Source organism: Micrasema longulum, unplaced genomic scaffold, assembly GCF_059751315.1.
Source record: "Micrasema longulum isolate JH-2025_06_02 unplaced genomic scaffold, ASM5975131v1 h1tg000438l, whole genome shotgun sequence".
NCBI lineage: Eukaryota > Metazoa > Arthropoda > Insecta > Trichoptera > Brachycentridae > Micrasema > Micrasema longulum.
This window is the reverse complement of record NW_028277638.1, coordinates 264,919-292,467: the sequence shown is the minus strand read 5'-3', so window position 1 is coordinate 292,467 and position 27,549 is coordinate 264,919. Positions and strand designations below refer to the sequence as shown.

Genomic DNA, 27,549 nt, shown 5'->3' with positions numbered 1-27,549 from the left:
GTGGAAAAGTGAAGCTAGTCTAGTACAGTGAAGAGGACAGCGTAATCCAATGTTTCCAATTAAGTATGGTGAGTCTACGAAACCATTCAAGATTTTGTAAAGAAAAATTAAGTCGCCTCTTTTGTATCGATTCCATTTTAAATGAATTAGAGAATTATTATAGTCATTATTAACGTTACCAATGCGATATTCAATGGTTTTGAGATTTTTTGTACATTAAATCTGATACTATTGAAGCAAATTCCAATTCACTACGAACACGCGCAAAATAAAGAAGTTTGGGAGTATGTGGGGATGTAAATGGCTTTAAAAACCTGCCATGACCCATGAAGTTTATATGATTTTTGAATTTCGTTGAATTAGGAGAAAAATAAAAAAAATAAACTAAAAGAAAAAAACAATAGGCCCAATTACAGTTGTGAATTACAGAACAGAACAGGCTTGAGAAAAATCACATTTTAATTTTTATGTTCTTACCGGGAATCGAGCCTGGAACCTTTCGTGTACGAATCAAGCGTCTCAATCACTACACCAGAGAGACTGCCAAATAGTTATTAAAGATTTTAATAAGTATACACAAGTCACCAGAGTAAGTTTGTTGAGCAGTGAAGTAAAACAAATAAGAAAATACTTTTAATTGATCTCATATGTAAAATTCAGATTTTATGCAGTAAGGAAATATATTAAAATGTTTTAGAAAAACTCGAATTAAAGTTACGAGTATATTGCAAGTAAGTGGTGAACGCAGGGTTAAGTCTAATATGTACTATAGAAGAGACAGCTTCGTTTCGCCTATATTTTCTGTATATTTAGTAAGGAAGCCCTGTACTCGCATTCGTACTTCGTACCTATCCAGTAGAATGTCGTAACACTCTCCCGTGGTGCAAAGCTTATTTTCAAAATTAGAGACATTATATTACGAAGATATTTTCATATCCACGCTTAATTTAACCGTTAGAAAAACCGGTCAAATGTGTTATACCGTCTATTTCTGTGTAAACCTCAAAGGAGCTTTACTGGGATGAACTTAAATCCATTTAAAAATAAGTTCAGTTCAAACAAATGCACCTGTGAGGCATCCTACTTAGACGATCATAGTGAATATGAGGGTTTTATTTGCAAACCCGGCAAAATCCATCTTTCTTTATTTTGAGCAAATCACAAAAAACTGATACAATACTTAACTTCAACTTTTATTTAAACTTCATTTTTTTATTATAATCAGTGAATATTTTATACGTAAGCAGTGATGACATAAGCATGATTATATCAAGAAACAGAAGTGAAATAATAAATTTAATTTTATACATTCCAACATTACAATACTCAAGTAGAGGTAGCCATGTTTGCAACAAACCCGATAATTTAAAAGTCAAGTTCTTACAAATAAAGCCGTATTTTTGACTGACAATATCATAATTATCGTAAAGAACTGTATTCTGAATAAGTTTCAATTAATATCTCACTTTTTTTAGATTTTGGATTTTGCCGGGTTTGCAAGTAGTACCCTCATATAACGTTTTCCAACTATAAATAAGCGTTAGCTACTGTTTTGTCTACCTGTAGTTAACGCGTTTAACTAACACGCCCAAGATGTCGGGTTCATTTTCTGACGTTGGCGTCGCATTGAGAAACTGAAATTAATGAAAAAGTATTTATTTATTTTTCTATTTTATGCTCTTCCTAAAAGTAGTTAGTGTCTCACTAATAAATACACACAAACCCACATTAATGTGTACGTACAAAATATACACACACATAAATGTTTTTTTTTAATCCAACACATCACATACATATATAAGTACTGTGCAGATATTAAGTTGAGAAACAACCCACTATTGTGGGCTATTGGGCACTTCTGCACCGGTAATCTCTTGAATGCCCTACATCTGCACAAATACTTTTATACATGACAATGTTATGGATAGTATATAAATCAAATCTAAAAGTGTTATTAGGCGTTGCTTATTGATTAAAAGTATTCAGATAAATCTCACCTACACCAATGAAAGTTAAAATAATTTTATTTACAAATATCGAAAAACAAAATAATTTATAAAAATATGGATTGATTTGAAAATAGACAATATGGCAAACTTTATTTGGTGGGTAAAGTGATTTTTAAACTAGTCAATGACTTGACTTTCATATTGAATTTATTTCCGAATTTCAGTCTGATAAGATTTCAGTTAATGATCTTTTATTACTCATTACCGATGTTTTATATATTATAGTATTGTCTTCATCTTTCTATATTTTCCCTATTCCTATGCACCAGATAATTGTATAAGGACATGTCAATGGATATTTTCCGTATTGAGACGTTACATTATGTTTGCTAGGCTGATAGGAAAAGCGAGCGTGTTGATAAGTCCTGTGTAAATGTGTTTCCTTGGGAAATACATCACTTCACACCATAACCGCGCTTTATCGGTTAGGTAGATGGTATACGAGTAGATTAGTGCTGAGAATAACATGTTATGATAATCGAATAGTTCTGTTAATTTTATGACCTAATTATTCGATTATGTACGCCGAAGTATTCGTTTAGTTGACCAGTCAAATATAAGCAATAGAAATGCTAAGTCATTCGTTTATGAAAATAAAATTGTGTTTATACAGATATTTGTACAAAATATTAGATTTAATTTCCGGGACGTTTGACACGATTTTTTTTGTGGTGTTTTTTCCACTGAAATATTTTATAGTCCCTTTAATGACAATAAGAGCGTAAGACTGGCCACATTTTACGCTGAGAATTTATTTATTTATATATATCAACGGTTCAAAGAACCTTTTACAATAAAAAGTTTTACAGAAATAATCACAGCAGTGAACGATTAATTATGTAATATATAATATGAAATATAACTAATTAATTCGACTAAATAATTAAAACCAAACAAATAAATATTTTTATTTTTTTTAAACTGCAAAAAAGTAAAAAAGAAACATACACATCAAAGACGACAAATGAAGAACACGATTAAAGTGAGAAAACCTTATGTTCTAAATATAAATATAGCGAATTAAAATTGAAAATAATTTAACATAAACATAAAGTGACTAGTATTTAGCTAGGTAATAATGAAAATGAAAAATAATGCTACAATAAGATTTTATAAATAATACGTTTTCTGGATCAATATGAAAGCTTAAATAATTTGAATAACACCTTTATTTTATCAGCGGAATTTGGCAATAAATCCACAAATGTATAATTTATATAATTTATGTATAAATGCAATTGTGTACTCTTTTAGTATAATTTGCTTAATTACATTATTCTTGTTCGTAGAGGTAAGGGTTAGTGTTCTATAAGCTCCTGACGTCCTGTAAAGATCTATTGTGATGAATCCCCGTGAATAATTCTCACCCTTCAAGCCCAGGTCTTTGGAGAGCCTGGCTGCTGTGTGAAAGGTGAGAGTTCTCATTTTGCTAAATCTCCCCTTCCAAACCCAAATTCGTAAAATATTGGTTTATTAGGTAGGGAGCGAGCCCTTTAACATCCTCAGGTTTAACTAGTGGTCCTTCGAAGATGAGGCTTTTCTTATGGTGTAAAGCATCGCATTCTTTTAAAATGCGTATACATCATCTGCACTGGAGAACCTACATCTAGAAGTTTTGGAAAAGTGTATTCTAGCAAGGATGACAATTTGCCATAATTATGGCAAATTGTCATCAGTGTAGCAATCGGCATAGTATATCGTTTCGTAAAGATCAAACAGTTCTCATTAAATCACATTTCTCTAATTTGAAATTAAATTATATTTGCACTCGTTTCGGCAACACGCAAATAGGTTTTGAACGAAAACTCAACTTTTATTCGATTATTTTCAGTCAATCGGTCACGCGCACACTGCAGTTGGGTTTCTAGCTTCTACCGGAAGATTTACAAGCTATTCCCACCGACAGGGATGAACGCAGTTTGTTTACAACAAAATCTGACTAAATTCACGAAGTTTGCAGTGCAGCAATTCAAACTATTTTTAAAACGAGCTTTTACCCAACACAAAGAATGCACGGTTATTTGCGATTTGATCCACGTTTTTTTTTGCTATTTGTGTTGAAAATTTAATTGAATTCTCGTGTTTTCAATAATATATTCTTTGTTATATTGTACATAACTACTGCATAAAAAAAATGTTTTCTCTGTGTCCGGGTAGATAAAGAATTCAATTACGTGTTTGAAATAGAACCTGCATTCTGGTCGAGTGATTTCGACTCGATGGCTGATATCAGATAAAAATCCTGAATAAGGAAATCCAATGAAGATAAGCATGCCTCGTAGTGTAGAAGTTGACGCGTTTTTTTTTTTTTTTCCGAAGCACTTCACTAACTAATGTTTCCTAGCCTGATGGGCCACTGAGTTTAGTTTGATTTACCTGCGCTATGCGCATTATCACCATTTCAAAACTGAAGTTAAAATATTTCAAACTGTATTTATTTCAAAACTTGTCACTTTCATAGGGAAAAAGATAGAATTAAAAAACCCTATTCGTACCGCGGGATAAAGGAGAGTACGCGAAATTTAAGTATTTCACACCAAGATTGAGTAGTTGACGCGTTCATCTACCATGCATGGGGTTATTATGTGAACCGGTCTATTGTTGTTGTGATGATTTTTCGTTATTATTTTGTTTTTAGTTAAATACATTTTTAAAAATACTAATTATCTTTTTCTTTCGAGTCAGGCATATTATGTCCAGTTCCAGTCGTAGATGTTGAAAAATCTGCGTTGCGCCGTAAAATATTGCGGTATTGCGCTAACATTATCTTTTCTTAGCTTCCGGCTTTAGTATTCGCTTCCAATAGAAAAAGAAAATCCGTACGATCAGACTGGGTAGTGAAATTATCTGACAATACACTTTAAACGCGATAGCTATTTTCCACATTCAGCGTTTTCCGATCGTGAAGCTTTAAGTGAGAGAATCTGTCGCGACCGATGTGTCGCGATGGCTTAATAGCCAATACGTCAGACGCTTCCACTCTAGTGTGTCCATATATCAAAACGCTGTTCTGTCTTAGACATATCCTTATTTGATTTCAAAGTTACCGGTTTTCACAACTTATTTCTCATTTTATTGATTGAACAAATGATGTAGTATCCATATAGTCCAACGCCTTTTTAATAATAACCGAATGAAGAATAGATGCGGTATGCTGCAACAGTTTATGTGCCTTTAAGCATGTTACTTTTTAGGTGATTATAAAGCCCCACTTCTTTACAGACATACGCAATACTTTTTTGTTTCATTGTGTTCGCAATTTTCGCAGGTGGAATTTTCAAATAACGACCAATTTCATATATTTAAGAAACTATAAACATCCTTTCTCGATCTATCCAATGATATAAAAATTTTGCAGTAACTTTTAAGAATATTTTAAAATAACAAACAAACAAACCACCACGTCGTTCAAAGATGGTACATGGTAATTATATTTATTTATTCATGCATTCATGCATTTCATAATATGCACAGTTTATCGTTCACTTTGCCCAGCTCTATGAAACAGTATTTATGATTTGCTTGTTGTATTACTGTAGAATGTTTTTTTATTCAAACTTTCTACTGAATATGCTGTATAATTTTTAGGTTAATTTAATAAATATAAATCTTGTATAATTTTTAGGTTTAATTTTTTTTATATAAATCTTGGGTATTAGGAAAAATATGTTTAAATTTTTTTTATATATTTTAAGCCAAATATGTAGTATTATAAATGTTTGTAAAAGGCAGATTTGCCGTTTATGTTAATAAAATAAATAAACAAATAAAATAGTGCGGTGGGCTCCGCTTCGGTGCGCAAAATGCAGCGTATCTTGAACATATGATAAATAAAAATATAGAAATGTAAGATTTAATACAAATTTCAAAATAATTATTATATTGACTTTGACATAAATTGAACCGGAGGGAAACCTGAAATTTTCAATAAACTTTAAAAAAAAATATGAGCCGTTTACTACTCGTACATTTTTTTAAAGTTTTGAAGATTGCTTTAAATATTTCCATCTTAAACCTCGTGTAAACGGAGTAGTATGCCAGCAATCTCCTCAAAGGGAATACTAGATTATTGTTAATTTAGCAAACACTTCTCTTGACATCCGAGGCACATTAAAACTACAATTTCTCTCATTACTTCTGAGTATATTTGCTGACACGCCTCTTTGCAAAACTTTGGCGGGCTTTAGCAACCCTTTGATGTGGAATTTAAGCATTCCTAAACCTCGTGATCTGTTTGAATCAGTGCATTATTCCGAAAAGTTCACACCACACTATATTGTAAAATTATGTAAAACCTCCCGACCCGTAGATTTAAACCGAAGAAATGTTCGTTATCCCACGTAACGAAGCATACTGATCCAATATTGGCTTTTACCCTTGTGTTTTATACACATTTTATACTAGAAAGAAATCAGAACCCTATATAATACACTCCCGCTAGAAAGTCAATTTAACGGCCTGTGGAAACTTTCGGTTTAAGTGTAAAATATCAATACGACAAAATCAAATTCCAAAGCCCTGTAAACGGTCTAGAAAAAGGTGCCTATTTTTATTTTTTATAAAATTATTTGTAAAACAAATAACGTTCGCTTTGTTCTAACCACTTTGTATATCAGTTTCGACACGTGCTCGTTTCTTAGGAGACCTTTTTACTTAATATTAAAATAAAACATCCATATTTTTTTTGTTTTTTTTTTTTGATTTGATGATCCACCTTTCATTTTTAAAAAAATAACCACTACGCGAATTCTTCTATATATTTAATTATGTTTTTTTTGTATTATTTTTTTATAGAAATAAAAGTCCAGTCTATATTTGTTCAAAAAAATCAGAACTACGCGAATACTGATTTTTTCTCTATTTATTTAACTCATTCATCAAAAGCTTATCCGAATTTAATCATAGATAAAACAGTGAGGTGGTATAGTACCACTTACAGCGCAGCGTAATGTGTTGATTGTTTTTTTTTTTTTTTTAATTGTACGAATTTAATTCTTTTTTTTTGTTTATTTGTTTGAAAAACTCAAAACTATGCAAAACACTTTTTTCTCGGTTCGTCCGACTTATTATATAAACGCATATCCATATTTAATGGATCAAAAGGCAGTACGTTGGTAAACCACTTACAGCGTAACGCGATCATTTGGTTCACTGAGGCGAAATGATCAGGGCATACGAAATGATAATATGGTTATCTTTATGTATCACATAATCGATTTTTTTTTGTTATTCGTTTACCAATGTATTGTCATACCAATGTAAGTTATAATGATCCCGATAATAAAAATCTATGTTGTTAGGTACGCCCATTCGAGATAGTTTAAATTTCAAAAATAATCTAGAAATCTATCTACCCACAAGTACACTGTATTTTTTTCTACAACCATTTATTGATTTCTGCTTTTAATTTTTATTCCTGTATATTATAGTTCAGTTCCATTTTTGATGTTGAGAATTCTTTTAATTTTTCAAATGGACTATCTTCATACCCGATGCTTCAAATGCTCTTATTCGCTTGTTGTAGCATGATGCCATGAATTCTTTTGACGATGAGATCAAAGAGTATTGATCTCTCGTGCTCTCCAACATCTTTGTAAATAATATATCAAAGCGGAAGCGAAAACAAAAGGGATGAAATATGTGAACGATTTTTAGTTTTTAATATTCTATGGTTAGCAACGACCCACACACATTTTTCGGTACTCTGAATCTTTGAAAAAATATCCGAAATTTATTTAGTATCTTCAATTTGTCCATGTACGAAATATCAATAGTAAATATTTTTTTAAACCGTGAACGTCATACATACCAACATTTCTTAAAAAAAATATCATTCTTTAAATTTCTAGAATAACAAAGTTCGTATCACCCAATAAATGCAATAAAGCTTACATTACCCAGTAAGTTTCATAAACTTGCACTACATAGTAATTTACAAAAAGCTTACATCTGGAGTATGGAAACTTCACTGGTCCATTAGAGTTAAGTCTAACTGTGTAAAATATAAAACTATGTAACCGTACTCTATGTTCCCTGAATAAAAGAAAAAAAAATCCCTTTGCAAGATACATAAAGCTTACACAAACTACTAAAGTTTACGCGATCGTGTGGTACTTCTAAATGACTTTACTAATCAATTTTCAAAAAATCTAATATTCAATCAATTTTTTTACCTGTAATCAACCAGGATCCCATTATGTGTGTCCATTATATTTATTTTCTTTGCTTTTTCGTTTATTGTTTCATTCTGGTTAATATATATAATTGAATTGTGTCCACGTAAAAGGGCATATAAAAAACAAAAACAGTTTTATTTCAACATAAAATGGTATAATCGGAACGAGGTACCATTGACAATCATTGAATTTATTGAAATATTAATTGTTCTATTTTTTAAAATAAAAAAAATAGTAAAATTAACTTACTAGAGCTTGGCCTAAAAGTGTTTGTTGAATTATTCGAAAAAAAAAAACAAAAAACAATTATCTTTTTCGTTATAAAATACATATGTTTAAATTGGACTCCCATAAATTTCTTTAAATTAAAATAACTCTAAATTATTACTTATGTCTAGAGCATACCTTTGTGGTAAAACATTTCAAGTAATGTTAGTAAATATAAGTATGTAACTTTCTACCAATTTTTTATGTCTACCAGTTTAAAAACGTACCCGTATCTTCGTCTGAAATGTGTAGTTTTTTTATTGTAAAAAATAAATATTAGCGTTATTATAATTTACCTAAATAAATCAATTTTAGTGTCCATTTTCAACGAGTTGTAAATAATTCACTATTAAAAAATGGAAATTAAGTTGGGGTAGAGTGGGGTTCAAACCTCGGACCTCTGATCCGTGAGTCCGCAACAATTGCCACGGGACCACCTTCCGATTTTAGAGTTTGCATAGTGAGTGTCCTGACGGTGAGACGGGTGTCTTGAAACCGACAGATAAAAAATGACAGTAAGTTGTCATATTACTAATATTTATCGATCAATTTTATTCAGTATTTTCAGTCATACAATAAACAAGGTAGGTAAGACAATACCCTTGCTTTTCTTCAAAATGAACATACACATACATATTTTAATCTGCACCTGATATAAACGATACAAATGATAAAAATCAGGTGTCGGAAACAATTGGCCCGCAGTACGGTGATCCATAATTATATTAAAAGATCTTACCATTATAAAACTGATATTGATGTAGAGATAGAGCGAAACGGAGAGGATGTACTAACATTAGTTAAAACAATAAAACCTTGCAATACCTAGTTAGTTATATAATGCTTAGATTAACAAAAAGTTACATAGAATTTAATTTCTTGCATAACTTTCTAATTTTAACTCACTCGTTTTTCCGTATGGGTAAACAAAGGGAATATAAAGCCTTTCTACTATTTCTCCGTCTTAACATATTTGTCCACTCTCAAGAATTTCTTTTATTCCATCGTGACATATCTTTCCCGAATAAATTAATGCTATGACGTCCAGTTAAAGTTTATATACCGTTTTTGAAGTTACATTGTTTGCTTTTTCCGTTCATGTTTTGTGATAAAATTGTCTCAGCCAGTAAACTAATTACGGGGCACGCAATGCTACCAAATTGGATGTACAACACAATATATTGTACTTATTGAGTTACAGTGGGGTGGGCACTTTTCTTGTTGTTTGTAACAATAAATCTCTAGCATTTTATCTCTACCCGCTAGTTTTGGGTGAGTAGAGATAAATGTACTAGTTTGTACTCTTGACTAAATTTATTTTTATAGAGTTCATTGAATCCTGAAATATAATGTATTATGTTTTCTTTGTTTTTGCCTTGCTAGCATTTTAATAAAAATAGTTCATCGTTCATCGTAAAATCAATAAAATAAATATGAATTATGTTTACTGATTCATCACATATAAACTGTATAGGTCTTGCCCGATTTCGCGTTTTTATCTGTGTCCTGACGAATAAAAAATACAGTTATTTGTGTGAAATAGAACGAGAACTATGCATTATATTTTCGACTCGATGACTGCTTTCAGGTAAAAATCCTATATAAAGAAATCGAGTGGAAATAAGTCTACCTCGTAGCGGTTGGCGCGTTCGCCCACTATTCTTGAGGTCCAGGCTTCGATTCTTGGGATGGACAGAATGGATAGAAATAGGATAGACCGGAGCTAGTGGACCCACTTTTAACTTAGTGATTACAAAAAGGTGAAAAAAGCCTCTTACCGATAGAATATCAATCGAATATTGTAATATATACATTATACATTTGACTATCCGATCATACAATAAAAAACTTTAAAAATCTGCCTTTAATGATGCAATCATGTTTGCAGAAAACCCCGTCCGGTGAGTCGACCAACCCCGGGTGTGGGGCTATTAGACTCACAGTATTGGGTTAGTTGACTCATACCAAAATAAAAGGATAATGTTAGATAAATCAAATAAAAAATATTAAAAAGCATGATTCGAATTTCGATTATTTATTCAATAACAATTATGTACTCACAGAGAGACAGTAAAATAATACAAAACAATAATTATAAACGTAAAAATTTGAAAAAAAACTCTCTTTTTGGATTGATAGAAAATAGTAATAGATAAAATTGTATTATTAAAAAAAAGTAAACATCAAATATAAGTTGTTAAACTTTTATTTTTTTAAATAAGAAAAAATATTAGCTTTCTTATAATTTACCGAAATATTTCAATTTTGGTGGCCATATTCAACTCACTATTAGAAAATGGAAATCAAGTTGGGCCAGAGTGGGGTTCGAACCTCGGACCTCTGATCCGTGAGTCTGCAACACTAGCTACGGGACCACAACCCGATTCAATTGATACATAAATTAATAGTTATTGTGATTATGCATTAGTTGTAAATAGCGTTCCCAAATTAGGTAAGTCGAGTAACCCCATGCCGCTGAGTCGACTAGCCCAAATCGTCAGTTTTAATTTGAATGCATTATTTCCATTAAACGACTGGTTCGACCAGAAGAACAACTACCGCTATTGACTCACAAAAATTTAATATTAGCTTTACTTAAATATAATTTTGTTTACTTACGGGATAGTAAAAAACAATGAAACAGAAGTAAAAAAGTTATTCAACGAAGTAAAATATTGGAAATGAGCTCTAAGTTTACTGATTCATGCGTTGCAGTCCAAAGGAACACAAATACTAATCCGCACCGGCCACGTTTCAGATGGGAATGACTGAGAACGCCCTCTGTTGAGAACCGGAAGAGTTATCCCCGATGAGTCTACTAAGGCCTTTAGTCTACTAACCCGGGTGTCCTCTATTGCTTTTTAAGTTTGTTTAAACTGCAATATTTCATTGTCCCCGGACTGCCACCTAAAGCTTAAGTCTGATCATCTTACCTTCACGTAACAGATTTTCAAAATACGCTGCATTTGATTAGCCAGTTCAGTGCTTTTTGCACCATTGGGTGCGGATAGAAGAAGGTGATGATGATAATAAGTGTGTTTCACTCGGTGGCTTTTTTCAAGTGAAAACCCTAAAAATGAAATGAGCGAAAATTGGTCAGCCTTATGGTGTACTGCTTAGTGCGTTTGCATGCCATGCCTTAGGAAAATGATGATGATAATATCATAATTACTTTTGTTTTTAAATTCAATTGTTTTAAAAGTGAACCACCTACTTTCACCGAAGTTTCCAAACATAAAAATATGTGATATTATCACATACGAGTACCTAGTAAAGTAAAAGTAAAATGGTTTCAGTATTCAAATCTAGGTTAACGGTTGTAGTAAACTTAAATATGTTTTATATCTACGAAATTTATCGATTGATGTCGCCATTATAAGGTTGTTACTGTAAATCTAAATAAAGAACCGTCTTATCTATAAATGTCTAGGCCAGTCAGGACCGTGGGTCTAAATTTTCACGAAAGTATCTACATAAATTAACTGAAACAGCGCGTATCAAACAAAAGAAATACGTAAACAAATATGCATTCTTTCTTTTATCTTAGCTGTCTAGCTAAACATTCCAAATATCAGGTCATTGAGCACAATAGGGATGTTTATATTTTCCCGTAAACAAAATTCTAACCTATTTGTAGGGTGCCTTTTACTAGTTGGATGAAAATCTCGAATTCCAAAGTTAGTCTGGTATTACAGTTTATCCGCCTTGTTGTGTGGTGATTAGGGTATTTATTTTATTTTATTAACATATACGGGAAATCTGCCTTTTACAAAAACTTATAATATTAACATATTTGGTTTCGTTATTTAACAGCTGGGCAAAGTGAACAAAAAAATGTATATATTATGAAATGTATAAATGAACAAATATAATTACTATTCACCATCTTTGAAAAAGTTAAAAAGGTTTGTTCTATAGGAACAATACCCTACGCTCTATATATTCGATACGTGGGAATAACTATTGCAGAGTTCATGAAGTCTGTTCAATGCGGCATTACAAGTATACACTGTTCGTGAATTGTTGCTACAAAACGGTGGTACCTGTCTAGTCATTCTTTCAGGCACCCTGAAGTTAATGAGAGATAACAGTCCTCGGCACGGGTAACCCCAGTGAGGTCACATTATTTTTATAATTGTTTATAGTTTGTAAGAGTAAAATTTTAATAAATAAATAAATTGCGCATTACCCATCAGATGATAAAATAAAATTGGATATTTTATTTCAAAAAATCTCATTATGTGGGAGTCAAAGGCCTTGCTAAAGTCAGTGTAAATAGAATCTACCTGTTTTCTTAATGTAAATGAATTTGCTATGATATTTTCGTACAACATTAAATTAGTTGGTGTAGATCTAGCAGACATGAATCCACGATGAGAGGTCGTAATAATATGCTTTAAGTTTGTTGATGCAAGTAGTTTATTTAAAACAAATTTTTCGAAGAGTTTAGGGACGGCAGATAATATGCATATTAGACGATGATTTGTCATGTCACTGCTATCACCACTCTTAAAAATTGGGGTTAGGAAACTGGATTTCCATGCAATAGGAAATTGTCCCTAAGACAGTGATTTATCAAAGATTATATTCAAAAGATGCAAGAGACAATCAACAATTAAAAAAAAAAAACAAGCATGGGATTTTGTCAGGACTATAACTGCATTTATATATAAGTTGCTGTATGCTGTTTTTTATGTATTTAAATTCAATATTAAGAATAGTGTGGTCTCTTCGGAAATAATTCACTCTCTATTGTTTATACTGTGATTTATTTAGATATGTAAATAATTATATCTTACTGTGTATATTAACTAATCATTTAAAGAATTATTAAAAACCACAGTCATAAATGACTTATGATAATTTCTAAAATGCATCTGTTGTATTTACAATAAAAACACCTAAAGTATGAGAAAGTTTTATTCAATGATGAAATACGACGGTAAAGTGGGTTAAAGTATGAAATGTGTAGGTTTGTTTTATAACATTATTAAAAATTTTATTAACCTTCTTTTTCTTCTTCATCTAGATCTGTCGATTTATTCTGGCTGAAAGCTGCTACTCCTGGACCGTTGAGATCTAACTGTCCCTCCATCTTTTAGGCGGTCTTCCAGAAAGACGATGACCAGGTAGAATTTCTTCAGCTGCAACGCAAGAGATTCTGAAGTTATCTGTTCCGTTTAAATGTTTTCTCCAGAATTTCCTTCCCGGTCTTCTCAGAAATTTGGCCTGAAAGGATGAAAAATGTCTTGTATAGGCTTCCGTACTTTGCTTTCTATACACATATTTTTATTTCTCCAAACAATATTGCAAAGACATCCGGATGTGACGGAGGTTTTGTTGGTCTGCTCTCTAACTTCGGAGTACTTATAACTGTTGCTCGAGATCTCTAGACTTTGGTATTTGAATTTTTTAAAATTCGAGTAAACAATAGCTGAAAAATAAACTGTGCTATTATATTATCATCAATTTTATTTTTTTATTTTTTTATTTTTTATTATTACAATACAAGACAAGACAAGACCATCAATTTTATTTTTTTATTTTTTATTATTACAATGCAAGACAAGACAAGACATTCCCGCTGCCTCTGTTATGCATTTTGGAACCATTTTTTACGTCTTCGTAATTGTTTGTCTTGAAAGCATTTTTCGCAGCATAATTTTCTTGAAAGCTTTTTTTCAAGTACATGTTCGGTTGGTGCCGCGCCGTTGTGCTCACCCCATTAAATTGTTACCATTCGGAGAATCCGTTATTCCTTTCGTAACGGGCGCTAACGACCCGCGTTTATTTCGCCCCCGCTTAGAGGCTTCGCAAGCTTCTTCCGGTCCACCGATTGACTTACGTGACATCGAAACTCTGTGTTCTAGGCAACGTAATAACGGGTACTTAACAGCGATATCTTAAAATAGGTAATGCAGCTTTTTGATGCCGTAAAAATATTTTTAAACTGGGAATACGCTTTAAAAACATTTTATCTTTAAACAATATACCTACTTAGTTTTTTGTTATTATTGTTTCTATGCACATTTCAGATATAGCTCTCTAGAATTTATTGTATCGGCCTTCAAAGAATCTGTATTAAAACATCATCCTTTATTTTCTTTTTAAATTTATTTATATGAATGTTAATTTTTTTTAAAAACCCTAGCTTGTCAACAGGGTTTTTTTTTCGTTTTTTAGAGAATGATGTAAAAATATGTAATATAAATTAAGAAAACATTAAATACATTATTAAAAACTTAATGATATGCTTACATACGTTCTTACAAAATTATAAGATGTGGTTTAAAAATAATATAAAACTTAATATAAAAATTTAACCGGTAAATGTAAACGAGAAATTAGTATCAACATAAGGCATTATTGCATATCAGTCATTCAATATTGTTTTTCTTCAATGTTATGTCAATACTTTCTTTGATGTGTTTAGGTATTTTATTGAAATTTTTCGGAATAATATGATTTACAGTTCTTTGGCCATATTTGTAACAACCTCGGTACTGACAAGCCTTCATTTTGTGCAATCTTGTGTTGTACATACCTCTTCTTAGGTTCTGTCTGACCGATACACTAGTTACAAAGTTACAAAACAGTCATAGCAATAGCAATAGTTACAAATTTAGCCATAAAATAGTGTTTACCAATATCAGCCTATTAACTAACATTTTGTATGGTGCTTATTACAAAACATCTGTAAAAACTTTTAAATGTTGTTTTTTTACTTAAAAAATAATATGTTTTTTTTCCTTGCCATTAAAATTTGTTTATATTTATTCATTTAAATTGTTTTTACGAATTTTTTATATTTTTATAATATATGCTAGACATTTCTTATTATATGCTAGACATTACTATGTTTTTTAGTGAAGTTAAAATATTTTTTAAATGTAGTTTTGGTATAATTCGCTCTGCACTTTTTAGCCTTCTTTCTGGATTAAAAATTACTAATATTATTAAAGTATATTATGTTAAAATCTGTACGGGCAAATAATATTGGATTTAACCTTAAGAACTTTTATAAAAATGTGTGTATATTAATTATTAACTTACACTTGATATTAATCAGGAGCAAATGCGATAATAGATTTATCAATGTTTTTTATTATATTCAATATGATGTTAGTAAGAAAAGCAAATAAAATTAAGCAAATTGAAACCGTTTATATTTTTCTATCTATTACACGGAAATTTTATACACGTAGTCAAATCATCATCATTTCCCTATTCACGCCCAGTGGCGAATAGAGCACTGCATTATTACTCCGATTGTAGCGTATCTGGATAATTTTTGTTGCATGGAAGGTAAGGTGATAAAGTCACTGATTAGTTTTACGCATCACGTGCCAAATATTCGTTGAGAATATTTAAGTCGATTATATCGACAGTCGTCAATAAATCTTCTATCGCCTCTTTTTTCTGTACAAGCCCTTGTAGCAGTATAAAATATACCCTTTTTAAACAGTTCAGCGTCAGAATATAGCTCTCACGTAGTTATTTAATGTATGTCACGTCTTGTTCAAATCTGTCCTCTAGGACGCTTTAGCCAGAAACATTATTCACAAATACTTTTTCAGCTGCAGACATTCGTCTATAATATTGAGAAGTGTTCGGGATTATTCTTCATAATACCTGTCCGATTTTTGTTTTTTTCCCGTAGCTTTCCGTCTGGTTGCGCTCGTGTAGAATAAAAATGATAAATTGGAAGAGTTTTTAGTGCCAGACCTAGGCCTAAATATTGTAGCAGTATAAAATATACCCTTTTTAAACAGTTCAGCGTCAGAATATAGCTCTCACGTAGTTATTTAATGTATGTCACGTCTTGTTCAAATCTGTCCTCTAGGACGCTTTAGCCAGAAACATTATTCACAAATACTTTTTCAGCTGCAGACATTCGTCTATAATATTGAGAAGTGTTCGGGATTATTCTTCATAATACCTGTCCGATTTTTGTTTTTTTCCCGTAGCTTTCCGTCTGGTTGCGCTCGTGTAGAATAAAAATGATAAATTGGAAGAGTTTTTAGTGCCAGACCTAGGCCTAAATATTTGAAATAAAGGTGGAAATGGATGCCGCGCTGTTTCTTATTAAACGTGATACATTTTTATTATCAGTATCAATTTACAGGTAACATCAGAAAAAGAAAGATACACCGTTATAATTATACGTTAAATCATAAGAACATTCCTCGTGATAATCTAATTGAAAAAAAAAAAAAGTCTTTTTACTATCAAATAGAATTTCCTCATGATTTTTCATTTAGTCGCACTTAGCGGCACTCAATTTACCGCATATCGCAATGATTCTTTTCACTAGTGATGCTAGCAAAGTTATTCAGTATTAATGCCCTCCGGCGGCCTCCGTGGTGTAGTGGTCAAGACGCTTGACTCACGCACGGAAGGTTCCGGGTTCGATTCCCGGTGAGAACTCAAAATTTAAAAATGTGATTTTTCTCAAGCCTGTCTGCTCTGTGATGTAATTCACCACTGTAATTAGGCCACCTGGCCTGTTGTGGTGCAAAAAAAAAATGTAAAAAAAAAAACTTTGTAGGTATGAAATATTGAAGTGTCTGCTTCTTCAGTTTGAATCCTGGGGATTGGTTGGCAACAAAGCCTTGCATCTTTTTTTCCACTCTACTTGATCTTCAGAGATCCTCTTCAACTCCGCAAATGAAGTACAGTTCATATCGTAGCATGTTTATTTATTTATATAGTATTTTATTGATAAAAATATACCGTCTGATAATAATGTATTCCTCACTGGAATATCCTGTGCCGAAGGATACATTTTGTATTTTTTTAGTGTTTTATTCATCGACCTACAGGGCTGCATTCGACAAGAACGCATATATCAAATAAGTAAATGAAAAAAAGTTTGTATATGGATGTTTACAAACAACATTAGTTTTAGTGAATTTTGTGGAGTTAATTATTTCAAATGAAAAATGGACCAGACGCTTTTTATCATTTATAATGTAATTTAGGTTTTTGTAAAATAAGTATTTCTAAATGGTATTAAATATTTATAACTAACCATTTACCAACTTTTCTATGTTTATTAGTTTCGAGACGTACCTACCTGTTTTTTTGTATGGATACTAATTAAATCAATATGCAAAACCCACTATACACCTTCACTATAGTTGTCGCACAAAAATATGAAACCAACACGACATGCATTTTAATAAGCACATGACTGATTAGGACAAACATGCACCGATTAAATTATGAAAATGTTCTATGTTGTTTGAGAAATAGTTGCGATGGAGGGAGGGAGTGAGTTTAATAGGGTGACCATTACAGTGCAGGTAGAGTCTTCAATAATGATATGCGAATGCGTCAACTACTACACTACGAGGCGGACTAATATCCATTCGATTACCTTGTTCAGAGTAGCCATCGAGTTGAGTCGAGAATACTCGTCCTGGGTTCTGGTTTTATTTCACACACCGGACTGTATTATTCATATGCCCGAATAAAGACAAAAATATGCCAAACATAATCACTATAAACGTAAACAATCAAACTTCTTTAACGTTCTATAGTTGTAAGTTGTAGGCATATACAACTTTCTGAAAAAAAAAAACAAATTATTACAAACGTTTTTGTTTCTTCATGGTATATCAAAAGTTGTAAAACTTAATTATTTTCTCAAAAGATTCACAGTGAAAATCGTTTAATTATGTATCCCTCAGTGACAGATGGCGGATTGACCAGATTAACCACACTGGATTTTGATAAGTGACTATAGACCATGATTGATTTTCAGCATCTGTACTACTCCAGTGCCAATTGATTGGCTGTCGGCACCTAAAACAATCATATTAATGGCAGTACCTTTATTTGGAACATTTGTTGAAAATGTATTAACACAACGTCAGACTGTTTTTCAAATTTCTATAAGTAAGAGTATATCGGCCTCTTCGATAAGAAGTTTTAAAAGAACTTTGTAGTTACTGCTAATTTGAGAAAAATCAGTTTTAATTTTATGAAATGAATAAAGGCCAGTTGCTCCTCAAAAACTCAACTCAAATATAGCGTTTTTGTTAAAATAGGCATGATAGGTATTGACCGGCCGAAACAAGATTTTTGGTCGAAACCGAAACCGAATTTTGGCTTCTGTTCTAGTTTCGGCCGAAATCGAAACATATTTATTAAAACAAGTTAAAAGTCACTTTAACGCGCCTAAAATTAAGCGATTTTATATTTATACCTTACCTTTATTATAATAAGTTTTATAATGAAATCGTAAGGTTTAACAATAAATGCACAATGAAATAAAAAGCATAAATTTTATGAGTGAAATTGTTTATTTTAGCGCTTTTTTGTTCGTTGTCATGTTAAACATATGACTTAAACATGTATTTACCATTGTTAAATGGAATTAACAAATGGTACGCAAAAAAATAAATAAATGATTTATATGGAATAGTTCTTTAATGTACTCTACAGGAACTTTGACTTATTTACTATGAAACATTTACAGAAATATAAAAATGAAAGGCCTTAGAACTACTTACTAGTCAACAAATCACAAAATCGATATAGTTTATATTTTTTATGGTTGACAATGGCAATACAATAACTAATTATTTAAATGGACAACAATCCAATACATCTAATTGTGCTAATTTTCCACCCGAGGACAGCTGAACGTAATCCGACACATCTTGACCGCAGGTTTCGACTGAGCCGAACTTTTGGCTTATTTTTGGCCAAAACCCAAACCGCCGCCGAAATTCGGTTTATCGGCCGAAACTGGCCGAAACTGGAACTTTATTCGATCACTAATGATAAATGTTTTTTTTTTCACGCGACTGATTTTGTCCATATTGCTAAGTGTCGTAATTCGTGTTGTTTTTTGGATAAATTTGATCAGATTTCACCATGTAACATTTCATTATAACGTACAGAAAAATGAGATGGCGTACTTTCGTTTCGCAAGTTCATTCGTATCATATACAAAATTTACTCCAATTCTATCAAATTTAGTGATGAAATAGATAGTGGTTTGGCCGGATAACGGATACCAAATATTGGGTGAGCCCTTATGCCGGATAGCCGAATACCCTTTTATAATGGCGACCTCCGTGGTGTAGTGGTCAAGACGCTTGACTTACACACGAAAGGTATCGGGTTCGATTCCGGTGAGAACACAAAAAATAAAATGAGATTTTTCTCAAGCCTGGGTTTTCTGTGATGTTATTCACCACTGTAATTGGGCCTCCTGGCCTGCTGTGGTGCAAAAATAATAAAATAATTAACAGTTTTTCTATGATTATTTATGTAGTTTTTTTAATTTTTATCGTCTTTTTTATTTATATTCCATGTTCAGGTAAACGTCGGTATCTACAAAAGTAAAAACCCTGAACAAATGTTTTCCGCTTGATTGCCACTCTAAGATAATAAATCTAAAAATGAAAATCAAATGGCGATAAGTTCGCTTAATAGTATAGTGGTTGGCGCATTTGCCTATCATGTTTGAGGTCCCAATTTCGATTCCTGGCAAGGTTGATAGGAAATACTTAGTTAAAAAATCACTTTACACTGCGATATTAAAATATTTGTAGACTGCTACCTGGAGCGTAAAACTGAGCAATTTGGATAGGGATATAATATTTTGTTTTATTCAAAATAGTTACCTCGTTTATATAAAATGTTTAATGCTTTGTGCAGGTAAACACGGTTGTACTGTGATATCTAAACTCCGGCAATCTGCTTGAATTGACCGTTTAAATTAATTAGTTTTCTCCCGCAAAGTTCATTCTGCTTTTAGGTTTTTAATTTACGGTCACTAGTTGAAGATGTAATTCAATATTTATTAGCGAATCAAATCAATAATAAAATTTTAAAAAATAATGCGATCTTATCAAGAAATTATTATGGTAATTTATTTTTATGATTTTAAGCGATTCGTTTTTTAAAACACAAAAAAAGCTATTGCCGAAGAATTTTTTGATCCGTCGATTCTTTTATCCAACGGCTGTGACGCTTTCCATTGTATTTTACACAAATAGTATTCATCGATAAATTAAAATATTTGTTTTCCATTAAAGATCACCGTTTTTATTCGTTTATTGTCGAACAAAATCTGTGTTAAGTTCAGAGTAATAATGCGTAACCTAGAGCGAAGCCCTATCACTGTGGTCGGGATGTACCGGATTACGTTTGGCTGTACTCGGGTGCATCTTATGGCTCGTGACTCTAAGGCCTTGCGAGTTCTAACATTTTTATATTTATGTTTTTGAAATTTCTTTAGTTAATAAGTTAAAGTTCCATTAGCGTACATTGTAGAACTGTCACATATAACTTATTTGTATGTGGGGTTTATAGTCCATAATCGATGACGTACACGCGCTAAAACGTTTCACCTGAAATTGTGTGATGACCGAAGAAAGCAATGTCATAATTTTCTGTAGAATCTATACATCATTATAATGCAACTCTAACAGTATTGCACATGAAATCAGGGGCATCGTGCCACAGTACGTCGCATATAAAGAGACCTCAGGGCGTGGCAACGCCAGTCAGTCAGCCCAACAAGTTCAGTCAGACCAGCCAGTCCGAAGACCCTTCTCACCGAAGTCACTCAGCTCCAGCATGTAGTTAAAGTGCAATTACAACTCCTCATTGCCGTGCGACATAATTTATTATATATTCGCCATGTAATAAATAAACTTCAAAGAGCAACCTCGTGTCTTCTCTGTTAATCTCTAGCTGGGGTAGGAACTCCAACCCTCTCAACAACCCAAATCCTACATCTATAACATAGCAACGAACCAAAAAATGCTAACAATAAGCAAATACACTCATTAAATGTATGCCTTTTATTTCAATGTGTATTTTATTTTATACTTATTTTAATGAACTTAAAAGGTTTTTACTTATTTTGGGCGTTTTGAAGTGATTTTTAAGATATTTAAATAAGTTTCGGTTCTGGCTGAAAATCTTTTTTCGGTCGGTAACTATTAACAATTAAGTATTTTCATCAAGAAAGTACTTACATTTTAAAGCTTTCAAAAGCAAACCTTTGTCAAAAATGAAAAAAAAGTAGTAGTCACTATAAAATAATGCCGATGGAAATCATCTTCTATAAATATCCCGTAAATAGGCCAATGAGTATTTATATGTTTCGCTGGTTGACGTGGAAAATTCATTACTGGTCCGTTCAAGTGAAGAATTGTTAGGTGTTCAAGCGAATTTTTGCCTTTTATGCGTGGTGGTTTTGCATTTATCGCTCTTCTGAATATTCAAATTAGATATTTTAACGGTTCGTCAAACACTCTTAGCGAACGAAAGTAAAGAATGTATCTTCTTTTCGTCGATTTATTGTGAAACCGTATTTTATTCCATTCAAAAGGTGTTTAAAATAATCCCTGTAATATTAAAAAAATAAACAAAACCTGAATTCTTTCCAAAAATATATGTATTATAAAATTTCACTTCTTTTTTCAAATTGGTTTATATAAACTTTTTTATTCTCATTTATATTCGTTTTTAACTTTGCTAACCTTTTCTTACTAACCGTGAGCAAATCTATTCTTAAATCTTAAATTACCCACCGATTTAAGAAAATTTAACCTTAAAGGCATTTATGTTTAATCATTGTTAATTTTTGAGGTATAGTAAACAGCGTACACTAACTGAGAAATATGTACTAACCACGTACTAACCATGTTTTTAACAATATTTCGTATGGTAATATATATTTTTGTTATGTTTCTGTAGCGAATAAATTACTTTTTTGAATACCCAACTTGTAAACTGGCCATTGATATTACTAATTTGATATTTTATCCTTACTATTTTTAAATACCTAGATTATAAAAACAATAAAACGCTTAGTGCTTACAGTCAATCTGCCAAACAAAATGGATTTTTTATCCTTGAAAATAGACGTTTTGTATCTGAATTATGCTATTTACATAAATTATTTCATAATAAAGTAGACTCTTATAACCTACTCTCCAAAATTAATCTCAATGTCCCCTTTCGCGTGACAAGAAATAAGTACTTGTTCCATCTGCCAGTCTGTAGCACTAACTATGCACAACACTCTTTCCTTTATCGTTCTTGCTCTAACTATAATGCTTTTTTTTCATCTAAAGATATATTTTACATGCCCCTTAATTTATTTAAAAATAAATTAAGACTCCTTATTTCTGGCTGCGATACGATCCCACTTACTTTTTACTGATGCTCACACTTACACACACCTGAGCACTTACTCCTACACTAATACACATGAACACACATCTACACTTACTCTCATACAAATACACATAGACACACCCTTTTGTTGTAACACAATTTAATAATATGTATGATTCTTATTTAGAAACTTTGCTGGTCTGTCTTTAAACTCTATTTTTTGTAATGTTACTATATCATTGTCGAATGTTTGTTTCTTTAAAATAAATTAATAATACTAGTTGCAAAGAAGTATCTAAAATAATATGAAAAAGTTTCTTAGGAATAAGTAATTGTCTCTTGATTTTTTTAATAAAAAAAGTAAACCCATACTAATCCTCGGAGCAACTTGTAAAATTTAGGCTTCAAATTATAAGCAAAGATGTTTCCTCTAGGACGACTGCCACATCAAAGCTCTAGCAAAGCCAAGCATAAAGTACTTCTAAGTTTTTAATAAATATTAAATTTATGGAGTCTTTGGTGTGATTAACTAAGGCTGATAATAAACTTGTTTGTTATAAGAACCGAGACGATCTCAAATAATATGGGACAGCTCCTGCCACAAAGTGCTTAGAAACTACCAGTAATCCTTATATAATCCTTTAATGTTGGTTACATCAGTGGTTAAATAGTGAAAGTTCTCTACGGCTGACAAGTAACTATTAACACAATACGTGAGACGTTCATAACCGTACCTATTTGTTGGTATAAAGGGTCCGCCATTTTGTGCCAGATGCGGACGTGTCGAGAGCTGAATGAATACTCTTGACTGTCTTCTGTACCAGGAAGATCTTTTAGATAAGCCGGACTAACGCCGCAGTGACCATTGAATTTAGTGTGAATAATGTGAACAAATTTTGCTAAGTTTACTTTCTGTAACCGCATTACTCTTGTGAAGGTAGATATATATTTTTTGAATTTTATTAGGTACCTTAATTAGCATTTAGCATATATTATCTTCTATAATATAAAAACGAAAATATATGCGTGTGTTTGTCCATCACAAACTCTTCCGAAACGGAATGGTGTAGGTAGCGACGTGAAATTTAGAATCAATATTTCAAATGCCATTTCTAGAACAACTGTGCAGTTTTAAAGCCAATTTTTCTCGGAATTCTTCGATAGTATTTATTTGTTTATTTTGTTATTAAATTACATTTTTTCAACGGTGCGGTTAGATTTTTAAATAGCTACGTGAAATTTAGAATCACGCACCGACGCATCTCTTGAAATTCTTTCAATATCTTTACCCAAAATTAACAATAATATCTGTATCTTTTGGTTGATTTCCCTTATGGTCAACATTTTATTAATTATTTATCAAATGGTTTAAAAAAATAAAAGGTTACCTTGAACTACCCCTTATTTAACTATGAGTTAATCCATCGTGAGAAGGTTGATATTTACTGGTCTGTAAAATTTAAGGCTGCTTGTATTTACCTTACATACAAACAATCGCTAAAATACGAAATTTTCTACCTAGGATTGACACCTGAAGCGTTAATTTTATTATATTTAAATCAAATAGCCCAGTAATTGATGCAGTATCTGTCTTTTGCACTTTTAGGCGTAGATAGGAATAAATATTGATTTGCTCCCATAATCCGAGCTTGGCGCAATATTCAACAGGTTGAATTTGTATGATGATTAAACCATGCATGTCGGTTATTATTTTCGGTTGATTTCATTACTATGGTTTTTGTTTCAGATGTGGACAGCGCGGAGCCATCAGGGAACAGCGTGTCAGTGCACAACCTGCTGCGTCTTGCAGCGCACGGCGACTGCGCGAATGAGGTGGAAGCACGAAGGGTCCGAGCCCAGCAAATTCTGACTTGTTTCTCCAACCGATTGATCCAAACACCCACGGCTCTACCCGAGATGCTGTCAGCGCTCATGCTTCACCTTGATTCCCCGACACAGGTAAACCAATAAATGGAATTGTTTTACTATTGTCCGATTTTAATTAATGCTGAGCTTTCATCGTAGTTTGTCTTTGGACTGTGTTAAAACAATAAAATTTTAGACAAAATAATCATATGTAATTTGTTTCGCCAACTCATCTTTTCGTAGTTTTCCTTTATCAAACTTGTGATTTTGTACATTTTAAAACTTTTTTAACAACGTGTCTCACCGCGCGTCGTTAAAAATATTTAAATAAGCGTCATCTTTTGAAGAAAAGATACATTTTTGCCGGACATAACCCATAGGGTGTGTAATATTCCAGTTAAACAAATCAAATATGATGTTTCGTATTTTATTCCATCCTATTCTCTCCCTTTTCTCAACGTGTGAGTCAAAACGTTTACAGAAAACATTTTTTTTCCACCATAAATTTTCCTTTACAAGCCATACATACCATACAAGTTTCTATCCCGTATAAAATTATAAGGAATATTTTTAATAAATCTAGATAATATATTTGATGTATAAGTGCTGACGCTTAAAAATGGTCCATTCTGAAATGTCTTTCAAGGCACTATGTTTGACAAAGTGGACACAAATGAATGATGTAACAGGTAAAGTAACATAAGACATGAAGGGTATTTTTTAAAGTAACTTTATAATTTAATGTCGTCTGCAGAAATTGACGCTGTCAGCCAAGATAGTAATTTATTTGATTCCTTAGGGAAAATGCAAGTGTGTAATGGAAACGCAGTAGTAGTGGATAGTACTGTTTGAAAACAAAATTATCTCGTTAAGTATTCGTATTTTGGCTTTAAAGATTGTGTTGAAACAATTTGGCTTGACGGCCGATAAAAGGTGAAGTAATTTCACGTTAATGTACAATACAATTCACAGGTTGTATGACACGGAATAGCGCTTAGCGCTAATCCGACGTAATCCGACCTCCCCTGCCTCACGCCGCGTCGTCATGCTGTTTTCTATTAGGCTGGCTAAACATAACATTGTGTACCTACGTACATAACATAGGTACGTGTAAACCAGGGATGCTAGATTTATGGTTTATTAAAAACAATTATCAGCTTTAGTGAAAAAAAGATTTTTGTGTTTAGCCGGCTTATGTAGGATAGTGTGCATGCGCGCACAAATTCCCGTACTATATTGCGCGCATTTATATTTTATTTAAAAAAAATTACGGACAAAGTCTATTTTTACCATATAACGAAAAATACAATTTTCTACAGTAAAATAAAACTAGAAACGAGACAAGAATAGAAAAAGCAAAGAATCTATAATGGACAAACATTATGTGACCCCGTGGTGTTATTCAGAACCGCTCGCGCGGCCGTAGAAAACACCTGTATCTCGCGTGATAAAAGTGTTTTCTTCGGCCGCGAGAGTGGTTTAGAATAGCACCCCAGGTTGACTTTATCGCTAGCCCATAGGAACAGTGTGATACCTCTGAATAATATATTCCAAGACAATCGGACTTTGAGGAGTGCAATGGGTCTAAGTGAATTAAATTATTTAAGGTAGATTATGAACACTTTATTTTCACATAGGTTGACTATCTAATTTTAATATTGAATCATTTGAAAACATAAATTTATTCCATTTTTTAACATATCTGCAGGTGTATCTCGAAATCAGACATTTTGGTTTATCTTACTGTTCTTTTGGGTTAGCGATATGCTTGTTTTTTTAATTAATGACTAAAGCTATTTCATTTACAATAATTCATATCCAACTTAACAAGTCTGATCATCATGGGTAGAGGTGTTTGGAAACCATAATTAGTATTACGATGACCATAAACAGAATTTCATTATTTTCGAGTCTAGGTGATGGAGGTAGTTGGAGAATAGTTGGAACTTCAAATTAAACGTTAAATATTTAAAAGATGCAGATAAAATCTGCATTACATCAGCATTTTGAAAGACTCTAAAGATTAAGAAAAAGTTCAATATCGTATAGGACTTACTACATTTCCAAATAAAATAGTAGCCGCATAGTACATAAAAAACACATTACTCCTGATAAGACAAACTACTAATGAAACAGATTGCAAAGTGCGATGTTTAATACTAAACAATGGACATGTTGCCCTAAAAAAATATTATTTTTTATTAGAGAAAAACGACTATGCAATTTATAAAATTCCATTAAGTCGACCAAACCCTTTTTTATAAAAACAAAAACTAAAATCTTTATGCGTATAAAATTTAGAATTATCATGGTCTGTAATTACCGATAAAGTTTTATTAAAACATTCGAATTTTTGTAAAGAATGTTCACTTAATCGATAAATGTGAAGAACGCCATTAATGATCGCATGGATGATTGGATGAGCTTTTTCCTTCTTACCGGAATGCGGTAGATGAAAAAGTTTTTTTTGCGTTGTAAAATTAAATGATATTTAAAACCACTGATCTAAAAGCAATTTTAATAGATCTAAAGCTGATGTGATAGATAATAAATTAAACCATATCGGCGTGGCGCTAGAAAGCAAAAAGAAACCGTTTTAACTGTTTATTGTCTATTTAATGCCTGTCTTACTTACTTTATTAGTAACCTCTATATCCACGTGGATAAAGTATACGATTCTATTTTAGAAATAGAGCTAGAACCCTGGACAAGTGTTTTAGACTCGATGGTTGCTCTCGGGTAAATATCCCGAATAAGGACATCGAGTTGAGATAAGTCTGCCTCGTTGTGTAGTGGTTGACGCATTCGCCTACCATTCTTGACGTTCTGGGTTCGATTCCTGGCGGGGTTGAAGTGAAATATTGATTTTAAAGGTTGTTTGAACTGATATATTTTATTGGTCTTGGATTAGCATCTGAATCGTTAAACTGATCACCCTACCTTCATGTAATAGATGATGAAAATACGTTGGATGTATCTAACTAATTGAGTGCCCTGACTTGACGGTGATGATGAATGACTGTCTTAACACATTACAATAATTGAAATACTTAAGTAAATGGGGTCTAGAATTCCAACCGTCC

General features: G+C 32.2%; 1 protein-coding gene across 5 annotated transcripts in view; it reads left to right on the top strand.

The window, feature by feature from the left end:
* The window catches only part of LOC148281537 (spermatogenesis-associated protein 20), a 232,790-nt gene that overhangs the window by 98,943 nt on the left and 106,298 nt on the right, over nucleotides 1-27,549 (top strand). For all 5 annotated transcript variants that reach the window (XM_088226546.1, XM_088226545.1, XM_088226549.1 and 2 more), the window contains exon 4: nucleotides 24,348-24,559. In XM_088226546.1, coding sequence (XP_088082672.1) covers nucleotides 24,348-24,559 — 212 coding nt within the window. The remainder of the gene's footprint in view (nucleotides 1-24,347; nucleotides 24,560-27,549) is intronic.